At 40.7% G+C, this 23,382-nt stretch overlaps 2 protein-coding genes across 15 annotated transcripts; both read left to right on the top strand.

Annotated features, from left to right (window-relative positions):
* The first annotated feature begins 505 nt into the window (after positions 1-505).
* Positions 506-12,258, top strand: kdm2ab (lysine (K)-specific demethylase 2Ab). Of its 4 annotated transcripts, none has more exons than XM_060884539.1 (23): positions 506-654; positions 1,472-1,504; positions 3,110-3,248; positions 3,342-3,420; positions 3,523-3,569; positions 3,703-3,881; positions 3,966-4,072; positions 4,217-4,310; positions 4,797-4,950; positions 5,075-5,190; positions 5,595-5,721; positions 5,815-6,068; positions 6,200-6,277; positions 6,700-6,966; positions 7,044-7,178; positions 7,267-7,347; positions 7,692-7,958; positions 8,058-8,090; positions 8,626-9,542; positions 9,722-9,885; positions 9,980-10,126; positions 10,240-10,452; positions 11,326-12,258. In XM_060884539.1, the coding sequence occupies exons 2-23, from the start codon at positions 1,475-1,477 to the stop codon at positions 11,505-11,507; spliced, it is 3,810 nt and encodes a 1,269-aa protein (XP_060740522.1). In that variant the 5' UTR covers positions 506-654; positions 1,472-1,474; the 3' UTR covers positions 11,508-12,258. The 4 variants fall into 4 exon arrangements, with proteins under 4 accessions (XP_060740522.1, XP_060740523.1, XP_060740521.1 ...); XM_060884540.1 differs by having other exon boundaries at positions 506-670; positions 8,656-9,542; XM_060884538.1 differs by having other exon boundaries at positions 506-670.
* A 673-nt stretch (positions 12,259-12,931) lies between these two features.
* ankrd13d (ankyrin repeat domain 13 family, member D) lies at positions 12,932-21,907 on the top strand. 11 transcript variants are annotated; one of them, XM_060885892.1, is made up of 17 exons: positions 12,932-13,344; positions 13,802-13,958; positions 14,287-14,422; positions 14,712-14,836; positions 14,910-14,955; positions 15,140-15,283; positions 15,783-15,978; positions 16,370-16,436; positions 16,726-16,807; positions 16,984-17,045; positions 17,876-18,006; positions 18,096-18,253; positions 18,526-18,639; positions 20,006-20,178; positions 20,997-21,085; positions 21,195-21,422; positions 21,502-21,907. In XM_060885892.1, the coding sequence occupies exons 2-17, from the start codon at positions 13,875-13,877 to the stop codon at positions 21,563-21,565; spliced, it is 1,899 nt and encodes a 632-aa protein (XP_060741875.1). In that variant the 5' UTR covers positions 12,932-13,344; positions 13,802-13,874; the 3' UTR covers positions 21,566-21,907. The 11 variants fall into 11 exon arrangements, 10 of the variants coding, with proteins under 10 accessions (XP_060741875.1, XP_060741873.1, XP_060741874.1 ...); XM_060885890.1 differs by having other exon boundaries at positions 12,933-13,225; XM_060885891.1 differs by having other exon boundaries at positions 12,933-13,225; positions 13,650-13,958.
* The last annotated feature ends 1,475 nt before the right edge of the window (positions 21,908-23,382 follow it).

Below are 23,382 nucleotides of genomic sequence, written 5' to 3'. Positions count from 1 at the left end.
TCTGATTCTGATTCTGATGTTGCAAGAATTTTGCCTCTAGGCCTTACGAGTCAGCACAAAATTGGGTATTTGGACTGTTGGTGGCGCTAGAGGGTTTGAGCTAGACACACCAAAGTTGCTACAGTAACTTCTAAGACTGGCCTCTACATGTGTGCCAAATTTCATAACTTTCCTACGTACGGTTCTATGGGCTGCCATTGACTTCAATGGCGGAAGAGGAATAATAATATTATTATTAATAATAATAATAATAATAATAATAATAATAATAATAATAATAATAAAACTAACGATAACAATAGGTGTCTACGCCCCTTCGGGCTTGACCCCTAAAAATACCCGAGGCGTGGTTAATCCCAGACCTATACACGTCAATGACGTGAGTATCGACCAATCATCACGACGTAAATCTACATGTCTGACGTTAGATTGGTCTAGCTGATGTAGAGGGCGGGGCGTAAAAAGATGTGCACACTGTGTGTGTGTGTGTAGTGACAATCTGAAAATGGCGGATGGAAGCGGGCTCTCTTAACTTTATCCTATACAATAATAAACGTATTAAGTGGGCAAGATTGAGACAGGATGAATTTCAGCTATAGTTAGGGAAATACCCAGTGTTTCATCGCATTAAGCTGAAAATACAGCATTATTCATGTAAGCTTCACCTTAGGTATGGTTAAAGGTAGCTTTGCTAGCTTGTTTTGTTCCCAGGCTGCTAACATTGTGTGTTTTGCTAACGCTAGCTGGGTGTTAATGAAAATGCTAACTGGCTAGTTTTAGATTAGCCGCTAGCATTGTTTAGTATTTGGGCTTTTATATAACTGTCTACTTTCCTACCTGCGTTATTGTATTACACTCGCATTAATATAATAATAATACATTCTGATGTTTATTAAACGCTACGTGACAAACTCAGGGGGTGTTAAAGCGGCAGGTGGAGAGTTGGGCTTCACCGTTAGCTTCGGATGCTAACGGTTTTTTTTTCCTGTCACGGATATCAACGGTTTCTTATGAGTTTAAAATGTAACGTAAAAATAAGGAGTTAGAAATAAAACCGGTTCGATTAGTCTCGCTTAAATTGCGTTTAATAATAAAAAGGTGTAAAATGGACACCGATTTCCCAGTCAGAGCCACACAGCTGATGATAATCCTGTATTAGTCTTTGTTTCTAATTTTCACAAGTAACTTTAGTGTCCTTTTGATTCTCTCATCATCATCATCAGTTCATTCGTCTTTATATCCCGTAAACGCTTTGTGTGCGGATTATTATCGTTTTAAAGGGCCACTAAAGCAAACCTGTCTGTTTTTAAATATCACACGATAGGTTAGTGATCGATTTGTTTGTAGTTTGTTGATTGACTTTTTAGTTTTTAATTGTGTTTGTAGCTCGTTTTGCTTTAAATCACACACAATGTGTAACGCATAAGGTTCTCGATACCAAACTCAATCTTGTGTGTTCCTTTTTTTTCAGGCAATGGAGGAAACTCGCTACAGCAAACGCCTGGTAAGTTCACTTTCTACTCTCTATACGATATGAAAGCGACCCTGGGTTATAGAAGAGTGTATAATTCTCAATAAAGTAGATAAAAACCTTTATGTATGGCTAAGGGTTTGTGAACACCTGATCATCACATCACATCCCAGATTGACTCTCTTCTGGGAGATTTTGAAGCGTGTCTGTGGGGATTTGTGCTCTTTCAGCTACAAGAGTATTATTGAGGTTTGGTACGGATGGAGATCTGAGGTGCAAACAGCGTTCCAGTTCCATCCTAATGGTGTACGGTGGGGTTAAGGTCAGGACTCTTGAGTGTGCAGGCCACTTCGAGTTCTTCCACTCCTCTTTTGGCAAACCATGTCTTCATGGAGCTCGTTATGTGTTATACCCGGAACAGCTTTGTGACTCCTTGTTCTCTTAGGGCCTTTTTACACCTAGTCACTTCATGTGTTTTCTCTGATTGCTATCTGATTTTTTAAAACTGTTCCATTTACATTAGGCCACATAAATGCGTCTTGGCGAATCGGATATCAATCCGATCTTTCTACTCCCGCCCAAAATGCAAATATATTTTACCTCCTTTCTGGGGTAATTGAAATGGAACACGGTTTGGTGTATGCGGTTTAAAGAATGCAATCAAAAAGAATGGTTATGCTACAAAAAACAGCATTTACCGTTTGCTGCATTTTCACTGGCGGCAGCAGTGCGTTTTAAGACCCAACGAAACACCTGGGTGAAAGATCACTTGCAAGTGACGTACTTCCGTTTGGGAGGAGTATAGCGCTGACGTATGTGGCTTGAACAACCACATTCATTTACACCTGTCCAGTTTCATCTGAAATGCGTCCCAGACCACCTCATGAAGTTATTTGATTTATATCCATCTCGAAAATGTTTCGGAGGGCATTTAGACCTGGTCTTTTTACGATCGGATAGCTATCCGATCACAGAAAACGCATGAAGTGACCAGGTGTAAAAAGCCCTTCAGTGAAGGGAAATCGTAACGCTGCTGTATACAACAACATCCTATACAATTTTTTCCCTCGGACTGTGGCAACAGTTCATAGATGAACGATATACAGATGCGATGGGCAGGTCGCTTAACGTGTATGTTTCTCAGATCAAAATGTGAACTATAGAAAAATAGTTTAAAAAGTACATAACTATAAAGCATATTAAATATCGCAAAGTTTGTGTGTTCAGTCATTCATTTTCTAAATTGGCAGGGTTATAGGTATTTCAATTAAGAAGAAGAAACAACTAAGTATTAGAAAACAATCATCATAAGCTGATTGTTTTCAGATTCATACAAGAACTGTACCACCAAGAAATACCTTTTGTTTCGATGAGGCAAAACAAAATTTTTAATAATGTGAAGGTGAAAATCAGTTTTTAGGGTTTTATTAGTATAAAATTACATGCTAGTCAGTGAATTGTTGCCTAGTAGTGAGCAGAGCATGAGGATTAAGTTATTTCATGATTAATAAAATATCTAGGATGAGAGCGTCTGACACTAATGTGCAAGTATGAGTGCATTTAAGGCCATGATAGTCCTGGATAATTCAGATTAGTTCAAGCCTTACTGTTCATTCAGCTTCTCCACTGTGTGTTTAGCGAACAGGAACACGTAGGCGCTACCAGGACGATGGCATCTCGGATGATGAGATCGAGGGGAAGACGACTTTTGACTTGGATGAAAAGCTTGAAAGCAGCTACTTTAATTCAGATTTGGTCAAAATCATGGATGGAAAAGGTTGGTTTAAACATATTGTGCTGAATATTACAGTCTGTGTTCCAGTCTGTGCATTTTTAACTCGTGTGTTTGTTTGTGGCCTCTTTCCTGCAGACTTTACTTTTGAGTACATCCAGCGGGAGGGGCTCCGGGACCCCATAATCTTTACTAAAGCAGACGGCCTTGGCATTCAGTATGTTTTTTTTTTTTTTTTTTTTAAATAAATCTGTCTCTCTCTGCTGTTGCTTTTACACAAACACAGCTTTTTTGAAACCAAGTTTCTTTGCATTCTCAGGATGCCCGATTCAGACTTCAGTGTGAGTGACGTGAAATTGTTTGTTGGTAAGCATTTTCTTTTCTCATTTTATTTCTTTTATTTATATCTACATGTTAACACAGAAGAACCTGCAAACATTATGGCTATAATGCTTATACTTGCGTACTCTCCAACATGCTCCCTCCATCTCTCTGATAGGCAGTCGAAGGATGATTGACGTGATGGATGTAAGCACTCAAAAGGGGATGGAGATGTCCATGAGTCAGTGGAGGAGGTATTATGAAACTCCAGCCTCAGAAAGGGAGAAGCTGTACAACGTCATCAGTCTTGAGTTCAGTCATACGAAACTGGAGCATCTCGTCAAGAGACCTGCCTCAGTAGGGCATTTTTTTCATGCATGCACTCACATGAACTAGACTTGCTCCATAGGAAATCCCTAACCATTTCTTTGTGGTTTTCAGGTTGATCTGATTGACTGGGTGGATAACATGTGGCCACGGCACCTGAAGGAGAGACAAAGAGACTCCACCAACGTGATCACTGACATGCAGTATCCCAAAGTACAGAAGTGAGTGACAGATTCGTAGTGTTTATGGCTTATTCAGCCTGTGGTGATTTAACAAGAAAGCTCGGATGCAAAATCTGCTTTTTGTTGGCCACACACTGGAATAGTTTTTTTGGCTGTGATGGGAAAGCATGTTTATCTCTCTAGGTACTGTCTGATGAGTGTGAAGGGCTGCTTTACAGACTTCCATGTAGACTTTGGTGGCACATCAGTCTGGTATCACATCCTGAGGGGGCGCAAGGTGAGAACATTACACACTTGTTTTCTTCTGTTACTGAGAGAGCATTACGCAGTCTCTGAAGCTGGATGTTACAAATAAACATAAGTTGTTTATCAGTGTTTTAAATTTTTGTATATGGAATAGCCCCAAAGCACACTACATTCTATCCAAGTGTAACCTGCAGTTTGTATACGGATTCAATGATGCAGTTGAACAACATAATGCTAAATCTGCAAAGACAAGAATCCATTTGGGTCTGTTTGGGGAAATTTTATTCTAACCGATGTTTGATACTGATAGTGGATTGGTGAATACTGACTTGTTATATTTTCTGAAGATATTGTTAATGATGGAATTTATTTGGAAATAGAATCTAAAGAAACCTGAGAATCTGCACTGCAGCAGTGTCTTTTATTCATCTCTCTTGCACAGGGCTTATCTCTGAATTTCGTAAAAGTCCCAATCGTTTGTTATTCACCATGTCTTGTGCTCCTGGTTAATCCTTAGGTGTTCTGGCTGATCCCACCCACACCACAGAACCTGGAGCTCTATGAGAACTGGGTGTTGTCGGGAAAACAGGGTGACATCTTCCTCGGGGACAAAGCCACAGCCTGTCAGCGCATTGAACTAAAACAGGGTTACACTTTTATGATCCCCTCAGGTGTGTGGAGACACAGATTTAATAGCCTGCTTATGTTGAAAACCAGGAATGTTTCATGTAATGTTGAGGGTTACATCATCAGTTTGAGTGAATGCAAACCGTCCAAACTGGTGTGTGTGTGTAGGTTGGATCCATGCAGTATACACTCCTGAAGATACTCTGGTGTTTGGAGGGAATTTCCTGCACAGTTTTAACATCCCAATGCAGCTGAACATCTACAGTGTTGAGGACCGCACACGGGTTGGTTCAGATATTAGTCCACAGTATATAGATCCAGTTTTGCAAAAAAGTTCTGTTTGGGAAAATTTTGCTAATGTAGATTATATTGCACTGTTGCATGTTTTTGCACCTGATGCACAGTAAAACTCAAGATCTGCATTTAAATGTTTTATTCCTGAGAAATTATATCTTGCATCGAGAGCATTTTCCTTGCCTTTACAAACCTATATATATATTTATTATTACTTTTTTATTCTGATGAGCACTGAGACACATTAAATAGTTTCAGCAGATTTTTTGACTTTTCAGCTGGTGCAAATATTAGGAACAATTGGGTAAAACTGTTGTCAGACATACACAATTAATAGGCTACCATATTCATTTATTTATTTTTCATAACAGATTTTTTTTTTTTTCATCTCCAGGTCCCAGCTAAGTTTCGTTACCCGTTCTATTACGAGATGTGTTGGTATGTGTTGGAGCGTTACCATTACTGTCTGACCAACATTTCTTATCTAACACCAGAGTTTCAAAGACACTCACTGGGCATCGGTTAGTACAGACACGCACATCCACACTGACATTTATGTATTAATTGGCACAACCTGTATTATGAGCATTCTGTATTTATCCTTATGTATGCAGGGCTGAAAAAAGATGACTTTGCTAAACCGAATAATGAGGATGGTGACGAAAAAGTGGAGGTTAAAGAAGGTGACGAGGAGGAGGAAGAAGAACTCCTCTCTCCTCCAGCCCGACCTGGAGTGAAGGTCCACCTGACCCCGTTTGAGTTGGAGGGACTTCGCCAGCTGCTGCAGAAACTGGAGGAGTTGCCCACCCACAAGAAGTGTGTACCTGCAGGGATCAGAAATGCTCCAGCACTTCTCTGCGACATTCGTGTGCGTAAACTACTTCCCTAATTAATAACCGCTTTTAGGTTTTTGTATGCCAGTTATTTCTTTGACATCTGCACAGTCTTTGTTTATACTTCATTAAATTTAATCTAACTAATTTAATATTGTGTCTGCAGACTCTGCTAGAAGAACATGCCAACGATGATCCAAAATTGTCTTACACTGGAAAACCCATTGTCACATGGCCTAAAAGGGTAAGGTGCAATTTTTACTCTTCACTCCTCGGAGTGAGTCAGAATTGAAATGGTCGCATGGATACAATATAAGTGACCGTCATTGTTATACTACAGTGACACTATTTATAAAACCAGCATGGAGACTGTGCTGTTCATAGCAATGTTCTTGTGAAAGATCTGCCATTTGGTTACTTATTTGATATAGTAAGTGACAAAATACTGCTGTAAAGGCATCAGCAATGATGATGGGGACAGTGTCATCTATGACTTATTTTAATTTTGGCGAAAATAAATGAAGCTGACAAAGATGTTGTCAACATGGTAAAAATCTTAGTGACGTTTCGCCCCAAATACGTGACTGTTAAAACCTGTTGTATCTATATATCTAGTGTGCTCACGCACCAAAATTCATTTTTTCTTACTTTTTTTTTTTTTTGCAGCCCTCGTGGTATATGCCACTCCCTCCCCCCCCATCTGCAATGTATCGACCACGCGCTTCAGGATCGGCCCCCACAATAGCTCCGGTGCCACGGCCAACTAAGCCTGCATCTTCTATCTCTGCTCTGAGGAAACGGCGTGTGCGTTGTAAGCGCTGCAAGGCCTGCAGACGCTCCGAGTGTGGAGATTGCACCTACTGCAGGGACATGAAGAAGTTTGGCGGCCCGGGTCGACTCAAAAAGTCCTGCATTCTCAGACAGTGCCTGGCTGTGAGTACTTATTCTGATGTCTGCGTCTGTCTTCACCATTTATTACATTACAACTCTAACTCCAATGCTATCTATAGCCGGCGCTGCCTCTGACTGCCGTCTGTGCCATATGCAAAGAAGGGAGCCAGGAAGACTCCGAAGGCACCCAAACCACTCAAACACTCATGGAGTGCTCTGAATGTGGTCAGATTACGCACCCAGAATGTATAACGGTAAACAGAAGCATGGACACTCTTTGAATTATTTGGATGATTCATTATGATAATAAATAAGCTGATTGTTATTTTTTGTGTTTTCAAGGTCCCAGGGGAAGGTGTGATCAATAATGATCTTCCCAGTTGCTGGGAGTGTCCCAAATGTGTCCAGGATAAGAATACAGAGGTAGGATGATGGTGGTCTTTTACACTACACCATTGCTGCTCAAAAGCAATGAACAGGTTTCTTTTTTTACAATAGGCTAAATGACACAGCTCATGGTAATGACAAGGCACAAAGCTATACAGCAAAAAGATCTGTCGGCACTGGGACTGCCCTCAGAACTGACCAAAAAATGTTTTTTTAACATACTTTGTCATACTTATTAATGCAGTTTTAACTGAGCTTGCACTTTGATGGGATGTCTAAATGTAACATCTAATCATTTTCATTGCTCAAGTTGGTTGAAGAATTATTTTTTCCATAAAGCTCCTGACTTCATTAACACCCTTTTTTGTATTGTGTGTTAGTCTTCCAGCAGCAACTCAGAAGAAGAATATAAAAGCACTGTTACAACTAGCTCGCCAACCTCCGGTCCTCCTGCTAAGCGGGCGTACAGAGAAGGCATTGGGGTGGGTGCTCTGCGTTTGGGGCGCAGGGGTCAGCCTTCCCCGTCTCCCTCTTCCCTGCCTCTGACTCGCTCCCGGCGTCAACCTCCACCCTCTCAGAGAATCCTGCTGCAGCACCAACAGAGTCGCAAAAGAGCCGGGGCACTGGAGCGACAGCACCGGAAGAGGGTAAAGATAAACATGTACACAGGCTTACACACTAACCCACACAATACACAGCTCTTTATATTCTTTACTCAAAAAAACTGTCTTTCTTTTTCTATGCAGATCAAATTAGAGAGAAACAAACTCTTCCAGTCTGTAAGTCTTACGTCCTTATAATGCTCGACAAAGTGTATACTCAGCTTCAGCATCCTGAAACTTTTTTCCTTTAGTCTGACTGGTCTATGCTGACAAGGACATTTTGGTATCTGTAGATGCAGAATGCTATCCTGTGCCCAAGTTTTCATTAAGAAAAGTGTGTCAACAAACACGCACCAGCTCATTTTGTACAAATATTTGATGAAACAAAATGGAGAGGCTGTTCTGCTAATGGCCAGAGATCCACATTTAACTGTTGTCATTTGAGTGTAACTTAATTTTAAGGAAAGCATGATGGGACTATATGAAAAGTTAGCTATAGTAGTTGTGGGTGATGGGGGTGTATTTATTGATCTGTTATTCTTGGTATATTTTGTTGTCCAAAGCACATTGTTTTGCAACACGTACCAAAATTGTCCTTGTGAAAAACACGTTCATTGTGCTCATCTTCTCTGTCGCTTTCGCTTTCTGCTCCTTTGCTTTCCTTGCTTGTGTCTCGTTCTTTTGTTCCCTTTTCCGCCGTTCTGTCTCTCAGACACGGCCGTCTGTCTCCGTTTCTCCAAAGCTTTTGCGCCAGCGGAGTTTGGAGAGAGGGAGCATTATCAGGGCAGGACTCGGAAGGGGCATGTCCCGCAGGAGAGTCTTGCCATCTTATCAGGGAAGAGCAGTACGGCTAAGAAGTGAAGCAAGTGGCGGGGCTCTGAGGGGAAGGACGGAGAGAGAAGAGGATGGAGATGACCATAACAGGGAGGAAGAGAATGTTAAGACTGAAAGAAGAGAGAACGGGCTGGGAGGTAAAGAGAACCGGCCACGGAGATATGGAGGAAGGCCGACGGAAGAGGAGAACAGGGAAGCCCAACAGAACGAAGAGCGGTACACCGAGGCAGAGGAGGATGGAGAGCAGACTCGCTCTGACTCCGCGGTGCCTGGCGATGAGACCAGAGATCAGAGGTCATGTGTGACCGTAACTTTGCAGCCTTCGCGAGGCAGACGGGACCCCAGCACTATTGTCCCCAAGCTAGAAGCGAATGTATCATCCGCAAGCCACACCCAAAGCAACAACGACTTCCAGGGCAAGTCCTTGCTACGCCCACCACTCCGAGGTGATTCGCGCCGTGTTGATAAAACTCAATCCCACTCAAACTCGCATGCAACCAGGTCACAACTCCAAACCCCCACCCTTACCAGGAGCACTTCCAAACACGCTAATGTGAGTCAGAGTTTAAGGTGTAACTCCAGAGAGTCCCATCACAACACAACACGAGAGAGAAATGGGAAGAACGTGCGACCGGAAAGAGGGAAGCCTCCTGCCACAACCTCTTTCACATCACCTGAGCAGAATGGCACAAGTGAACCAGGCTGGGGCAGGCTGGTGTGGGTGTCTGTCTTCCGCTACCTGACTCGAACTGAGCTGTGTGTCTGCATGGCTGTGTGCAAGAGCTGGTACAAATGGTGAGTACATGATGCATAAATGTACAAAAAAATATAATATAAAGCAATCATTACAATTGCATAAAATGGTTTAAAATGAACGAAATTCTAATTTGCACTTTAACTACATTTTGCTAGAAATGGCAAAAAAAGTGAGGGGCGTATTGTGTATATTACAGCGACACTTTATGTTGTAACAGGGGGTGTGATAAGCGCTTGTGGACACACATCAGTTTGAGCCGCTGCCAGTCCATCAGCCCACAGGCCCTTTCCGGCATCATCAAGCGACAGCCGGTTACACTGGACCTGTCCTGGGCCAAGATATCCAAGAAACAGCTTACTTGGCTCATCAACCGTTTACCAGGTGCACACATTGACATGAGACAAACCGTCTTTTATAGGTTTGCTTTCATAGGCCAGGGCCACCCCTTTACTTACCCTCTCCTCCTCATTTTTAGGGTTAAAAGATTTGGTGCTTTCAGGGTGTAACTGGACATCCGTCTCTGCTCTGAGCTCTCCCAGTTGTCCTTTACTGCGTTCATTAGACCTGCGCTGGGCAGATGGTGTCAAAGATGCACAGATCAGAGAGCTTCTCAGCCCACCAGGTAACACACTAACACAGTCCTTTCAGGGAAAACTAAATTTCAAGATGAACCTAAGAAGTGCTTTTCATTTATTGCAGTAAAGTTTTAGACACAAGTTATTTGTGTGTGTGCAGGAAGTAATAACCGTTCACAGCTGAGAAACATGCAGTGCTTGAGGCTATGTGGTCTGGAGGTGACCGAGGCCACACTGAGGCTGATCATCAGGCACATGCCCCAGCTGACAAGGCTGGAGCTCTCACACTGCCCTCTGACCGACAACGCTCTCAACCTCCTTACTGCTGTGGGCTCATCCACACGCAACACACTCACACACCTCAACCTAGCAGGTACCTGAATAATGCTTTGCACTTTGTGCCTTGTAGGAAGTAGGGAATAGAACACTAGCATTACTAAGGTAAAGGGAGCCAGCAGTTAGGTGTGATGCAATCTACATGAGTAATATTTGACACTGTTTAAGATGATTTAGCAACTGAAATGCAGCTTAATGTATAGTTTTTTGTTCCTGATGTTAGCTCCTAGTGAAAACCTAAGGATAAACCATGCTTCTTTTGACCAGTTAACAACAGCTTGTTGAACTATTCTGTAAAAGCTGTTTAATGCTGACTTACATAATACTCAGCTGGATAGATGGATATTTAATTTGGAAATATCCTTTTTTTTCTACTTAGGAAAATGTGACTATATCTTACTTGCTTGTAGATGGACCAGCTATAGTAAATTGCCCCAAATGTGAAAGAGTGGGTGAATGTGTATGTTGAAACTGATGGCAGTCCTGTTTTGCGCCTAGTGTTCCTGCGATCAACACCAGGTCCACCATAACTGTGACCAAGTGTTTAATGAAGATGAATGAATAAATAAATTTTAAGCTACTGTATAATTAAAAATCTCTGTCCATCCACATAAAGCATTGAACAGAATGACCGGTCACTGATTAATGGAAGACTTTGTATTATTCCTCTTCTGTGGTAATGGTACTTAGATTTTAGGCTATTAATTAAATCTCTGCTGTTAAGCTGCGAGGTGAAATGCGTGTTCTTGTTGGCTGCTGTCAGTAATGTGTACAAGTATACATTGACAAACGAGTGTATGGGAATTACTACTTTACTGACAAGTCCATACATATTTCCTGCCTATGGGCTAAGATTACAGTGGAACACTCAGCATAACCCTCTCTCTCTCACTCTCTCTCTCTCTCACAGGTTGTAGCCGTCTGACAGACCACTGTCTAGTGTACCTGCAACGTTTGTCCTGTCTCTCTGTGCTGGACCTACGCAGCTGTAAAGGAATCTCCCGACAAGCTTGCGAGAAATTCATCTCCGAGCTGTCCGTCAATGCTCTCTACTGCCTATCGGACGATAAACTTATCCAGAGAATATCCTAGAGCCTACTTTTTTTCTGAGAGAGACAGACTGTTTGGGTTGGCTGGGTGGTGGCAGAGTTGTGTGTGTGTGTGTGAGAGAGAGAGAGAATATTGCAGTGTGTGTATGTGTAGGAAGGTCAGCATGATTGCTCTTTTTGACTGCAATTCATGTACAGAACGTCATGATGGCTCAGCCCAAGGCATCTAGAAGGGGCTTTATGAAAACAAGACTCAGCGATGGCTGCCCCTAATTTGTACTTAACTCATTTTCTTTTGGTCTGCATACACTCAAGTTGGCAATCATGGTGTTACAGGCCTGAGAATTGTCATGGGCTCTTCCATTTAAGAGTTTTCAACAGGTGCTATTCCTCAACAGCCTCTTTTCTATTCCAGGGCAGGTCTGTAACTTGCATGCCTCTCCTGATCCCATCCCCTCCTTTTCCACTCTTTCTAACTTCTCTGTCTTCTTTACTCCAACGCTTCTGTTGTTTGTAGCAGCGTAAGGGTGTCGCGTTTGGTTTCACTCCTGTGCTTAACCTCTGAATTTATTTTTCAAGGGGAATACTTTTCAGTTCTTAATTCCGTTCTCTCTAGTTACAGAGTACAGATATATATAAATATAAAAATATATATACACACCCTTGTGTAAATGTATTCCTCTCCTATAGTATGCCAGAAGAAGAGTCTGTAGCGTTGTAATTATTTTTGGATTTTTTTTTTTCACTTTTTGTTTGTTTTTCAAAAAAAAAAAAAAAATAAAGAAATAAGATAATATCTTGTGCATGTATTGTTTTATTACTCTCCCATGAGTGGGTTTTGTGATTCTTACAGAACTAACAGTTTTTAATTTTTAACAACCTACCCCACAGTGCTGTTGAATTTTCAAATCTGAGTTTTGTGTGTGTGTGTGTGTGTGTGTGTGTATATATATATGTAAGGATAAATTTTGAAGTCAAAGCATGTACTCATAAGAGGGTGTCAATATTATATACAGAAGCTGTCTCCAATGTCCGCACTATACAGCACTATAATGCTTTTTGTTTGTGTGACCGGTGAGGGAATGACTGTTTATAGCTGCTACATGATCTGGCCAAAAGTTTGTGGACACCAGGGAAAAGTCTTCAGTGAAGAATGGAGATTATTCTTACAGCAAAGGATGCAGTCTGTTCAAAAAGTGACCTGGGTGTGATGTATACAAAGTAAAACTGAATTAAAATGTACAGTGTGTAGATCAGTAAATTAGTACAGGATGAATAAATTGCATCTTTAAATATATATACAATGGTTATTAGAGATTGATGTGAATATGAGTGTAAATATTAGAGACATTTATCCTGCCATTTTACACTGCAGTATGAATGAACAGTAAGAGGTGCAGCATTGATGCGAAACAACACGCATGAAGTGAACGCGACGTGTGATCAATAATTAAATAAGTAGTTTATTTTCGGAGTGTGTGTGTGAGTGAGAGAGAGAGAGAGAGAGTGTGTGTAAAGCTCCATGTTCTCTTCATTCAGCGCGTCTTGACTCGGGGATGCGGTCCGGAGGCTGCGCCCGGTGCTGCGTCTCGGCTGGACGGCAGGATGCTCCTGTGAGCTCCGAGGGGAAAGCACACATCTGTCCTGCTTCACCTGGATGCTGACGGAAACTAGGCCGCTACTTGCTTGTTTTTGTTTTTATTCTTTATTTTCTTTTTACCATTTTGCCCAAATTTACAGCAGAGAGACTCGAATCAATAGGTTGAGTTTTTAATTTGAATTAAACATTTTTTTTATACAAACGCGAATGTATTTCAACAACATTAGCCGAGCTAGCTGGCTGTCCGTGCTTGTTCTAACTAGCCTGCGAAAGCTAAACAGTAAATATAGATTTTTTTTTACACACAATTTGACCAGTAATACGGTGGAAATTTAACACGTTTAGAAGTAGCTAACTGCTAGCTAGCTGCTAACGGTAACGGCTAGCTAACGGTAACGGCTAGCTAACGGTTCTTTGACTGTCAAATGTTCCTATAAACAGCTAATTAGTATAAAAACACGCTTGTTTTCACGACTGATGTTTATTTATATCTCCAATTTGACCTAACCGGATATCTAGCTAAGTTGTAAGTTCTAAATATCCCTGATAAACCTAAATATAACACTGAATATATGTATTATTTAGTATTCATGGAGGACAGGAAGCAGTATCGACTGGATTTCCAGTAGAATGAATGGTACTGATGGAGTTTGGCGTTTCAATCAGATCCTGAGGAAGGAAGAGGGATTTGTTTGTAAGGTTGCCAACAGCTTTTAATGCTGCAAACCATTTTTCAGACACATTCCACTGCACAGGCGAATAGGAGGAAAAAATTGGACTTGATACCGGTTTCATTGGATTGAACTAAAAATGGCTCAGGAGGTGTTTCCTTTGCATTATCTGGTCTGGAACAATCGGTACCTGGAACTCGACAAAGAGCTGAAGAAAAAACAGGTAAATCAATGCAGAGGTGAGTATGTGCATTGTGTTTCAGGTTGGGTTTTGCCAAAAATTGATGAACTCATTTCTCTTTTCATGTCCATTACATACAAATTTGTGGCAACAGATTGGGAAAGGCCCACATATAGGTGTGATGGTTAGGTGTCCACAAACTGTTGGCCATATAGTGTATTTCTGTCAACCAATCCTCCAAAATTGGTACAAGGGTGTTATTAAGGGGAAAGAAGGTGGAGGGATTCAACTGGACAAAATTCCTACAGGCACTCTTGGATGACAGGATATTTCTCAATATTTTCACCTAAATGCGTGTGGTTATATTTAGCAGGACATGGAGTGTGTAGATCCACGTGGACGTACACCGCTTGAATTGGCAGTGTGCCTCGGCCATGTGGAGTCCATGCGTGTGCTGCTGAGGCACAACGCAGATCCTACACGCTGCAGTACACGAGGGTGGACAGGTGAGACACATTCGACTGGCTAACAAGGTGGCGAGTGGACACTAAGATGTGGAACGATTTATGAAGGACAAGGTTGATTAAGGAGAATGTCTTACCTCATGCTAAGAATAGGGGCAGATCTAGGGTTGCAAAGCTTATTTCGAGGATGACAGCTCTGCCATTAATGTGAACGTTATTGGTTTTGGACTATCTGTAAAGATTGATTGTTTTCATATAACAGCACATCATCTGCCAAAAGATACCATTTGTGGAACGGAAATTGCAAAGTTTTCTTTCATGTCGTGTGTAGTGTTACAGGAAGCAGTAAGTACAGGAGACCCTGAGCTGGTGCAGCTGGTCCTCCAGTACAGGGATTTCAGACGAGCCACAGAGAGACTAGCTGGTATTCCTGAGCTTCTCAGCAAACTGAGACAGGTAAAATTCACTCAATCTTAGATCGAGGCTTATTATTGGATGCCATCATAATTTTATATATTGTATATCGCAGGCTCGGGATTTCTATGTGGAGATGAAGTGGGAGTTTACAAGCTGGGGTAAGTCCTGTACCAGCACATGACTCTCCTTAACAGTGATGATTACACAGATACACAGCACACACAATGGTCCTCTGTATTTCGCTTGGCCTTGGGTTGTTGACGTTAACCGTTTCAGCACCCCAAGCTCTGGACAGCTCCTCTGATGAAAGCTTTTTTCTTTTTCTTCTGCTCTCTGTCACAGTGCCTTTGGTGTCGAAAGTGTGTCCGAGCGACGTGTACCGTGTGTGGAAGAGCGGCTCATGTCTGCGAGTGGACACCACATTACTGGGATTTGAGCACATGACGTGGCTTAAGGGCCGCCGCAGCTACATTTTTAAGGGTGGAGGTAAGTTGGTCACAAATGGATGTAACTGAAGGGCCGGTATTAGTATAGTTGCTTAAACTATGCATAACTTTGCATTTGGTACAACACAGTTCATCAAAATTTAATAGAAATGTAAATCAAGAGAGAATTTTTTGTGTATATGGAACATGGAAATCAAAATAGGCCGTATTTAAATGTTTTTGGCATCAGAAATGTGTTACATGTTACACATTTCTGATGCCAAAAACATTTAAATAGGGCCTATTTTCATTTCAATGTTCCATTTCCAATTTTGATGAACTGTGTTGTACCAAATGCAAAGTTATGTGCAAGTAGCAAGTTTCTTCTCAGTTTGACATTTCCACAAGTCTCTTAACTGCTAAGTGTAAACAGTACACAAAAAAAGCACTATTTATTTACTTATTTATTTATTTATTTATTTATTTATTTAAGTAAAAACCGAATGTAAAAAAATACATATCATGGTACCTGTGTGTGTCTGTGTGTTTGTGTGTGTGAGATCTAGACGGTGGGGCTACGGTGATGGAGGTGGACCATGAGAAGCAGGTTGTGTATACAGAACCGCTGTCTCTGTCTCCACGTGATGCCCCGTCCCTCCTTGCTGCCATGCTGCCATCACAAGAGAACACAGCGCAGAGGCTCACCTCCCCGATCGTCTCCACACACCTTAACACACGCAACATCGCTTTCGAGAGGTACAGATGTTCCAATAATCCCGTTTTATACCCAGTCTACCACATAAATTTACCAATGATTATTTTTTCATTTATTCAGGAACAATGCGGGGTATATTTTTTGTTCTACATTGAACATTGCGAAACATCCACGAAACACTATAACAATTATAAACGGTCATTCCTTCCACAGAATTTTTCTCTCTCTCGACAAAGCACAGCTTTCTATAGAATTCAATAACATATAATAAAGAGCTCATTCATATTAACCAGTGATATAAATTACACTATTGTCCGAGCTACTGTTATAAAAAAATAAACACTTTTGGATCAGAATGGTCTTTCAGAATTTTATTTAGTAATGCATTTCTCTTTAAACTAAAGTCTGATGTGAGACTTGTGATGTTTTCAGGAACAAGTCTGGAATTTGGGGCTGGCGCTCAGAGAAAACCGAGGTGGTCAGCGGATATGAGGCGAAGGTGAGACTGATTTATACGCTGCTGTTAATTAGACACACATCATGGTTTTGCTTGAATTGCTTTTCCAAATAATCTAAAATTGAGTTTTCTTTAAGACTACTTGTCTCAGTAATATAGCAGGCATTTTATTTTACATAATTTGTTTTATTCAAATGACAACTAGTGTTTAACGTTAATGTTAAAACCTTACACATGAAGCATGATGCTTGAATAAATATTATTGCATATTACAACAAAAACAAGTTGCTTTTGTCCAATAATGTGTGTGTGTGTGTGTGTTTTAATGAAGGTGTACAGTGCCAGTAACGTGGAGCTGGTGACACGCTCTCGAACAGAACACCTCTCTGATCAGGACAAGTCCAGATGCAAAGGTACACACTCGCGCACGCACACACACACACACAAAGACAAACCCCCATATACACATACAGAATAATATATGCACATACACAGAAGAAGTAATATATTCACCACCTCTTTCCACTATATAAATAGCTGAAGCTATGGATTTTCCTTCTTTCTTTCTATGTCTCTTCTCGGTCTCCAGGATCCCGAACTCCTCTTCAGTCTTTCCTTGGAATTGCAGAGCAGCATGTGTCGAACAACGGGGTAAGGAAGATGATGTTGTGTACATGCTTCATACTCCTCCTTATCCAGTTCATTTTGATGAAAAACAAACCATGTATTTACAGATATGGAGAGTGTGTGTTGGTCACCTAGAAAGCTTGTTTCTCATAAAAGCTTTACAGATATATTTGTTAAACAGTTTTTTTTTTTACGTCCTCTGGGGGAAATCCTACTTTCTTCACTGACGCATTGCTGTGGTTTGGGAGCTCTGGTGTAGAGTGCATTCATCTTAAGGAAAAATGGCACTGCAGAAATCGTTGAGGCTCTGTAGTATGGCTGAAAGTGCATTAGAGATGAGCATTAGGAATATTAATGTATTAGTTGCTTTGCAGTTTTGACCTCTGCAATTAGCTAACATATCATTGCTTTTAGTGTGTAGAGTGTGGTAACTCAATCTCCGAATATTTCCCTCAGTCTGTACAGGACAAAAATACCATGAGTGGAAAAGTACGGTTTGTTACACTACGTTAGAAAAGATAACGTTATCCACAAAAGTATATAATGATATATAATAATAGGACACCCAAGTATTCATTATAGCGTTTGTCATTAGGTTGTTTTGGAATTATCTGTCTTTGCTGGATGTTACTTGATTTTTGCTGTTTTTCTTTGTTTGTCTATATAATGGGTGACATGAGGCCCTTATTCACATTGGTGCTCAGTATATGCATATTATAATATACATTTTATTATTTAACATATTATGTTATGCTGCACTTCTCAAAAACATCTACACTTTCCCCCCCATATATAATTTATTTACAATTTTATAGATTTTATGGATTAACTGCGCTGATCGCTTGTTTTTCCAGAGCCAGGTATCTCAGTGTGCCAGTCCTCATAACCCGACAGCCATCACAGCCGAGGAATACTTCGACCCCGAGTTTAATCTGAACGGCAGGGACATCGGCAGACCCATCGAGCTCACCAGCAAGGTTCAGAGGTACTGTACTGAAAACCAGCAAGCACACCGTTTTCTCTATTCTCTAACACTCAGTGTATCTTTAAGCCTCTGTATGTTCTTTCTTTCAGGTTTAAGGCCACGTTGTGGTTAAGTGAAGCCCACCCTCTTTCTCTGGCAGAGCAGGTGACACCAATTATTGATCTCATGGCTATTTCCAATGCTCACTTTGCTAAACTGCGAGACTTTATCGCCCTGCGTCTGCCCCCTGGCTTCCCTGTGAAGATAGGTGAGAGACAGTAACACAAAAACCCCTTCATCTGCTGTGGTGTGATCCTACCGACACTAGATTCAGAAATATGACGATCTTAATGCAAATGCAAATGATATGAATAATGCTCAGTAGTAATGCTGAGTTAATGTTTGATGTCATGATAAATTACATATGCAGTGATTGGTACATGAATAAACAATGTTATTCCAGGTTATTCCAGCTTCCTAGACTAAATTTGCTAAAAATCTAAATTCAGCTAAATTTGTCTCACTCTTTATGCCACCCAGAGATCCCTCTCTTCCATGTACTGAATGCACGGGTGACCTTCAGTAACCTGTGTGGCTGCGATGAGCCAGTCAGCTCCGTTACTGTGCACTCGCTACAAGGAGCCACTGATGCAGGTACGAACCCTTTACGATCGTCATCCGAACCACTCTATATCTACATCAACGTTCACCAATTTCACCAATAGCCACCAAGTCAAAAGCACTACATTGGGAGAGTAAACTCAACCCCTTGGAGGCTGGAGTAAAACATTAACCCTTGATTAACAGTTTATAGTTAATGGTGTCTCAAGCAGCCCTGATTCCTGAGCCTAGTAGCATTATTTTTTTTTTCTTAGCCAAATGTGAACCAAGAATGAACTAAAAATAATGCAGACCATCGGTTAATCAAATAGTAACCAAGAAGTCCTGATTAATGTCTCTGACTCAAGCGAGTGTAATTTCTGTGCCAGATTCCCACCGTTTTAAAAACTCCCTATTTCTCTTGCTGAGTAATATCAGTTTTAAACAGCACTTTAATAGATCTGATATATTATACGGCTTCCTGGTTTTGTTGCTGCCTCACAGCTCCAAAGCCATCAATTTTATATATTAGCCCATGTTACATTCTGTGTTGAGTTCCTGTGAATGTTCTCCTCATGCACCATGTTTCATGCATCATGTTTCCTCTGGGTTCCTTTGTATCCTAAGTAAATTTGATCGGCTTAAATAATCCTAAACAAACCCTAAGTGAAATTAAATGCATATTTAACTAATACCCCTGGCGTCTCAGTTAGTATGTGACTTATGTGCTGCTCCTCGCGCACCAACTCGTATTAGTATTTCGCTTCATCTTTCTTCCCCTTGTTCCAAGTAAAATGTACCATTTTCTAGTTAGGACGAATTACGAATGCTTTCCTGTTCATTCTTTTTTTGCACTCTGTATCGGATGTGAAGTCAAACTGGATGCCCTGCCCTAGTGCACTCACACATAGTGTAGAAAGACTGTTAGGATTCAGATGCCCCATGGGCTTTTTTTTTTTTTTTTTTTTTTGGGTATGGTTTGCACTGCAAAAGTATTGGCACGCTTGGGTGCGGTTGTTAATTGTTCAACAGTATGTTTACTAAAGACTAAAGTATTTTAAATTTAAATAAACGAATGAAATGTTTGCAGTGCATTTTATTACATTGCATTAAATCGAACTCACTGATTCCCATGCTTACTAGTTCCATAAAAATGAGATGACCTTGCATTTGGCCAGTATACAGTCTGGATTTGGATCTGTTGACATGCTGTTCAGTGGAGAAGCGCTATCAGTCCCCACTTTAACTGTTATCGTGATTTAAGTAAATATTTACAGTAGTTATTGAATGTTGTTCACTGTATATTTTGATTTAGCTTGTCTAGTTGGATGAAGAAGAAGAAGAAGAAGAAGCAGCTTTTATTATAGTGTATATTTTTGAGACTACGATTTGTTTTTCTCTGGTATGACCGTGTATTCAGGTCAGAGCCCTCACCCATTGCACTGCGAGGTGGATCCATCTGTGTTCGAGCCTCCGGCAGATTACACAATGCTCGGCCCGGGACGCAACGAGCCGCTGAGAGATGAGGATGATAACCTGCTGCAGTTTGCTATTCAGCAGAGTTTGCTGGACGCAGGGACAGAAAGTGATCAGGTAACCACTAGTCTCTGTCTCATTGTCCTTTAACCCTTTAGGCTGATTTATCAGTATCATGTAAACAAAGGTATATAGATTCATGGTGTGAGTTACACTCCACAACTCAGCTGTAGTACACAAGCCTGAGGGCAATACATCTGAAAGCCTTTTCTTCAAATGTATACCGATGTTATAATAAAAGTGAGTATAGAAAGAATAATGTGGGCAGCAAAGGCTTTTCTTCTGAACCCCTGAAGAACCCTTTTTTTCTGTTTGCTTCAATACACACATCAGATTTTTTTTCTCAGACACACTCATATTAAACCATATATATTTTTTTTTTATATATAACCACATACTTTAAAGTGTTCCTGAAAATATGATGTCGACTATTGATTCTTTTTCAGCTGCCACGTCGTCCTTCTTAACCATGTTAACTATGTTAACAATACATTACGTGCTAACAAAAATCTGCTCTTCTTGCTATTACTCAAAAATTCTTGATGCACTTCTTATTTGATTTGATTTCAGCTTCAAACTGAATCTGAAATGATGAAAAAGCAAACAGAAAAATCCATCCGTATCATCTGATCATCTGTTCGCCCTCAAACCTGGTCAAATTCTTAGCCCCTGCTTTTGAAAAGCATCACTCCAACATGATGCTCCCACCACCTTGCTTCTGTGTGTGGATGGTGTTATGTCCATCTCCATCAGATTAGATGGAGGCTGTTTGAGGGCTTTGACTGGGCTGTTCTATTGCTCTGGTGTAGCCTTGGCAGTAGCTTAGAGTCTTTGTCCTTTTGGAAGATGAACATGTGTTTTTTTTTTTTCCTAAGGTAACAATATGGGAGGCTTTGACTAACACCCGTCCAATGTCTTCTCAGCCTCCGCTTTATGAGGAGGACTCCCAGCTCGAGCGGTGTGTGTGTGTATTGCATCAAGAGCATCTCTAGATTGAATTTGGCTATATTCTCATTCTCCAGTGACTTATTCTACTGTCTGTAGGTGTAACAATACCTGTGTTTCTCGGACAGTGCAATCCAGGAGTCCCTGTCTCTTTCATTGGCTGGTGGAGAAAGTGGGGAAGCTCCTGCTCAGTCTCCACCAGGTTCCTCACCTGACCCTGCCCTCAACTCCCCACCTTCCTACAACTCATTGGCTGATCCACGGGTAACCGGGGCATTTGCAGTTGCAACCAGCTTTGATGAGCAGCTGCGTCTGGCAATGGAGCTTTCATGCAGAGAGCAGGAGGAGCAGGACAGGTGAGGAAGGAGTGACTGTAGAAATGACAGGTCAAACAGCTCGAGTGTTTATACTGACCAGTGATTTGTTCTGCAACAGGAAAAGAAGAGAAGAAGAGGAGGAGCTGGAAAGGATAATACAGCTGTCACTCACAGAAAAGTGACCACACTATCAGCTTCAAAAAAGCTTTATTTATTATTTGTGCTTTTTTCTGCAGTGTTAAATTATTATTAAAGATTCATGCTGTTTTTTTTTTTTTTTTTTTTTTTTTTTGAAATGGGACAGAGGGCTTAATCAAGAGATCAGAGAGAGCGAGAGAGATGGAGGAGTACCAGGTTATGAAAAAAAGCAGTCAAATGATTTACATCAATCCACATGGCATGGCAAGACAGTGTTAATGATATCCTCTCAATCTCTGTGTCATCATTCTGAGTGAAAATGTTCAAACTTTATCTTTATTATTATTATGTGAATATGAAATGTTGATAACTATGGCGATACATAAAGTGCTAAAAAATTGCATAAAATTAGTTAAATATGTTGGCTAAAATCATGGAAGAATAATTATTAAATGTATCTGAAACACATTAACAATCTTAAAGGATTTTTTTGTTCATGTCTGTGTTTGTTTCTCATCCTTATTCTAAAACTATTAATCATATATAATATAATCAAATGTATATGAATATAATCAAATACAAATATATATGAATATAATCAAATACCTTTCCACATTTTCTACCATGACATTCTGAATTTTGTGATGATTTACACAACAGGTCTAACAAATGAAAGATCACGTGTGTGAAACAACAGTTAAGTAAATAAAAAGGAATACATTTGCTGGTTCTACAAGCATTCTGGTGCAACCACTATCATGCTTCACTTTGAGGGTGGTGTTCTCAGATTAATGAGCAGTCGTGTCTCGGCCAACACCTACCACCGTGTGCCAAGATTGAAATTTAATTTCGGTCTCAACAAACCAGAGAATTCTATTCTACATGTTTGACTTCATCATGCAAACTCCAAACAGGTTCTTAGCCTGACAGCACATTTTTTTAAATCGCCGTAATTATAATTAAAGACATCAGCAAGGTTATGTTTAAGCAAAAAAAAAACCTAAATGCGTATGAAATGTTCATACATAATACTGTAGACATGTAATATGACTGTCTAGTGGGTGGTCTGCAGAATGTACACTTTATCTTGATCAGGCTTGCAGTTGAATCTGGTATCTATCCCTGGACGATGCTCACACGTTCAGGCACTTTTGTTGAATTATGCCCGAGTCTCACCATGACTTTTGTAAATAGATTTACATGTGGATATTATAGATTTATATCTTAGAGCTGCTGCTGTAATCTTGTGTTCATCCAAAGACTCTTATTCACAACATGCTCTAATCGCACTGTTCCACCTGGTACATGGTTTCCCTTTTGAATCTGGTTCTTCTCGACGTTTCTTTCTTGTTATTTGATTCCTCTGGCTTGTTTGTTAGAGATCCCTAGTCAAGTCAAGTCAAGTCAAGTCAAGTCAAGAAGCTTTTATTGTCATTTCAACCATATATAGCTGTTGCAGTACACAGTGAAATGAGACAACGTTTCTCCAAGATCGTGGTGCTACATAAAACAAAGACAGAGCTATAAGGTATAAGGCTGAATGTAAATCAACAACCATGTTCCTATAAAGCCTCTTTTTGAGAATTCCTCAAGTAGAATTAAATAAATAATCATACTTATTTAAGTTACGGTGTCTTTACCGAGTCCACCTCTAGACGGCGCTGTGCTGTTCTGTCTTTACAGTGTTTTATCTGCTGGTTCTGCCTTTTTTTTGTAAGGCACGTTGTTCCCAGGCGTCACAAAATGGCGTCCTATCTTATACGGAGTGCACTACGTAGGGCACAGTGTCTTGGGAGTCACGCGCACTACGTAGGGCGTAGGGATAGTGACCAGGGAGTGGTTTAGGATTGATCCAGGGCCT

Source organism: Tachysurus vachellii, chromosome 13 (assembly GCF_030014155.1).
Source record: "Tachysurus vachellii isolate PV-2020 chromosome 13, HZAU_Pvac_v1, whole genome shotgun sequence".
Classification (NCBI taxonomy): domain Eukaryota; kingdom Metazoa; phylum Chordata; class Actinopteri; order Siluriformes; family Bagridae; genus Tachysurus; species Tachysurus vachellii.
This window is presented reverse-complemented; position numbering and strand designations above follow the sequence as displayed.

Bases quoted from the DNA above. Each gene is read 5' to 3' on its own strand.
- ankrd13d (XM_060885892.1), top strand. From the start codon at position 13,875: ATGGCTCAGGAGGTGTTTCCTTTGCATTATCTGGTCTGGAACAATCGG. The intron at 14,837-14,909 runs GTAAAATTCACT...TGTATATCGCAG, and splicing joins TTCTCAGCAAACTGAGACAG to GCTCGGGATTTCTATGTGGA. The intron at 18,640-20,005 runs GTACGAACCCTT...CCGTGTATTCAG, and splicing joins ACAAGGAGCCACTGATGCAG to GTCAGAGCCCTCACCCATTG.
- kdm2ab (XM_060884539.1), top strand. From the start codon at position 1,475: ATGGAGGAAACTCGCTACAGCAAACGCCTG. The intron at 5,722-5,814 runs GTTAGTACAGAC...TTATGTATGCAG, and splicing joins AAGACACTCACTGGGCATCG to GGCTGAAAAAAGATGACTTT. The intron at 6,069-6,199 runs GTGCGTAAACTA...TTGTGTCTGCAG, and splicing joins CACTTCTCTGCGACATTCGT to ACTCTGCTAGAAGAACATGC.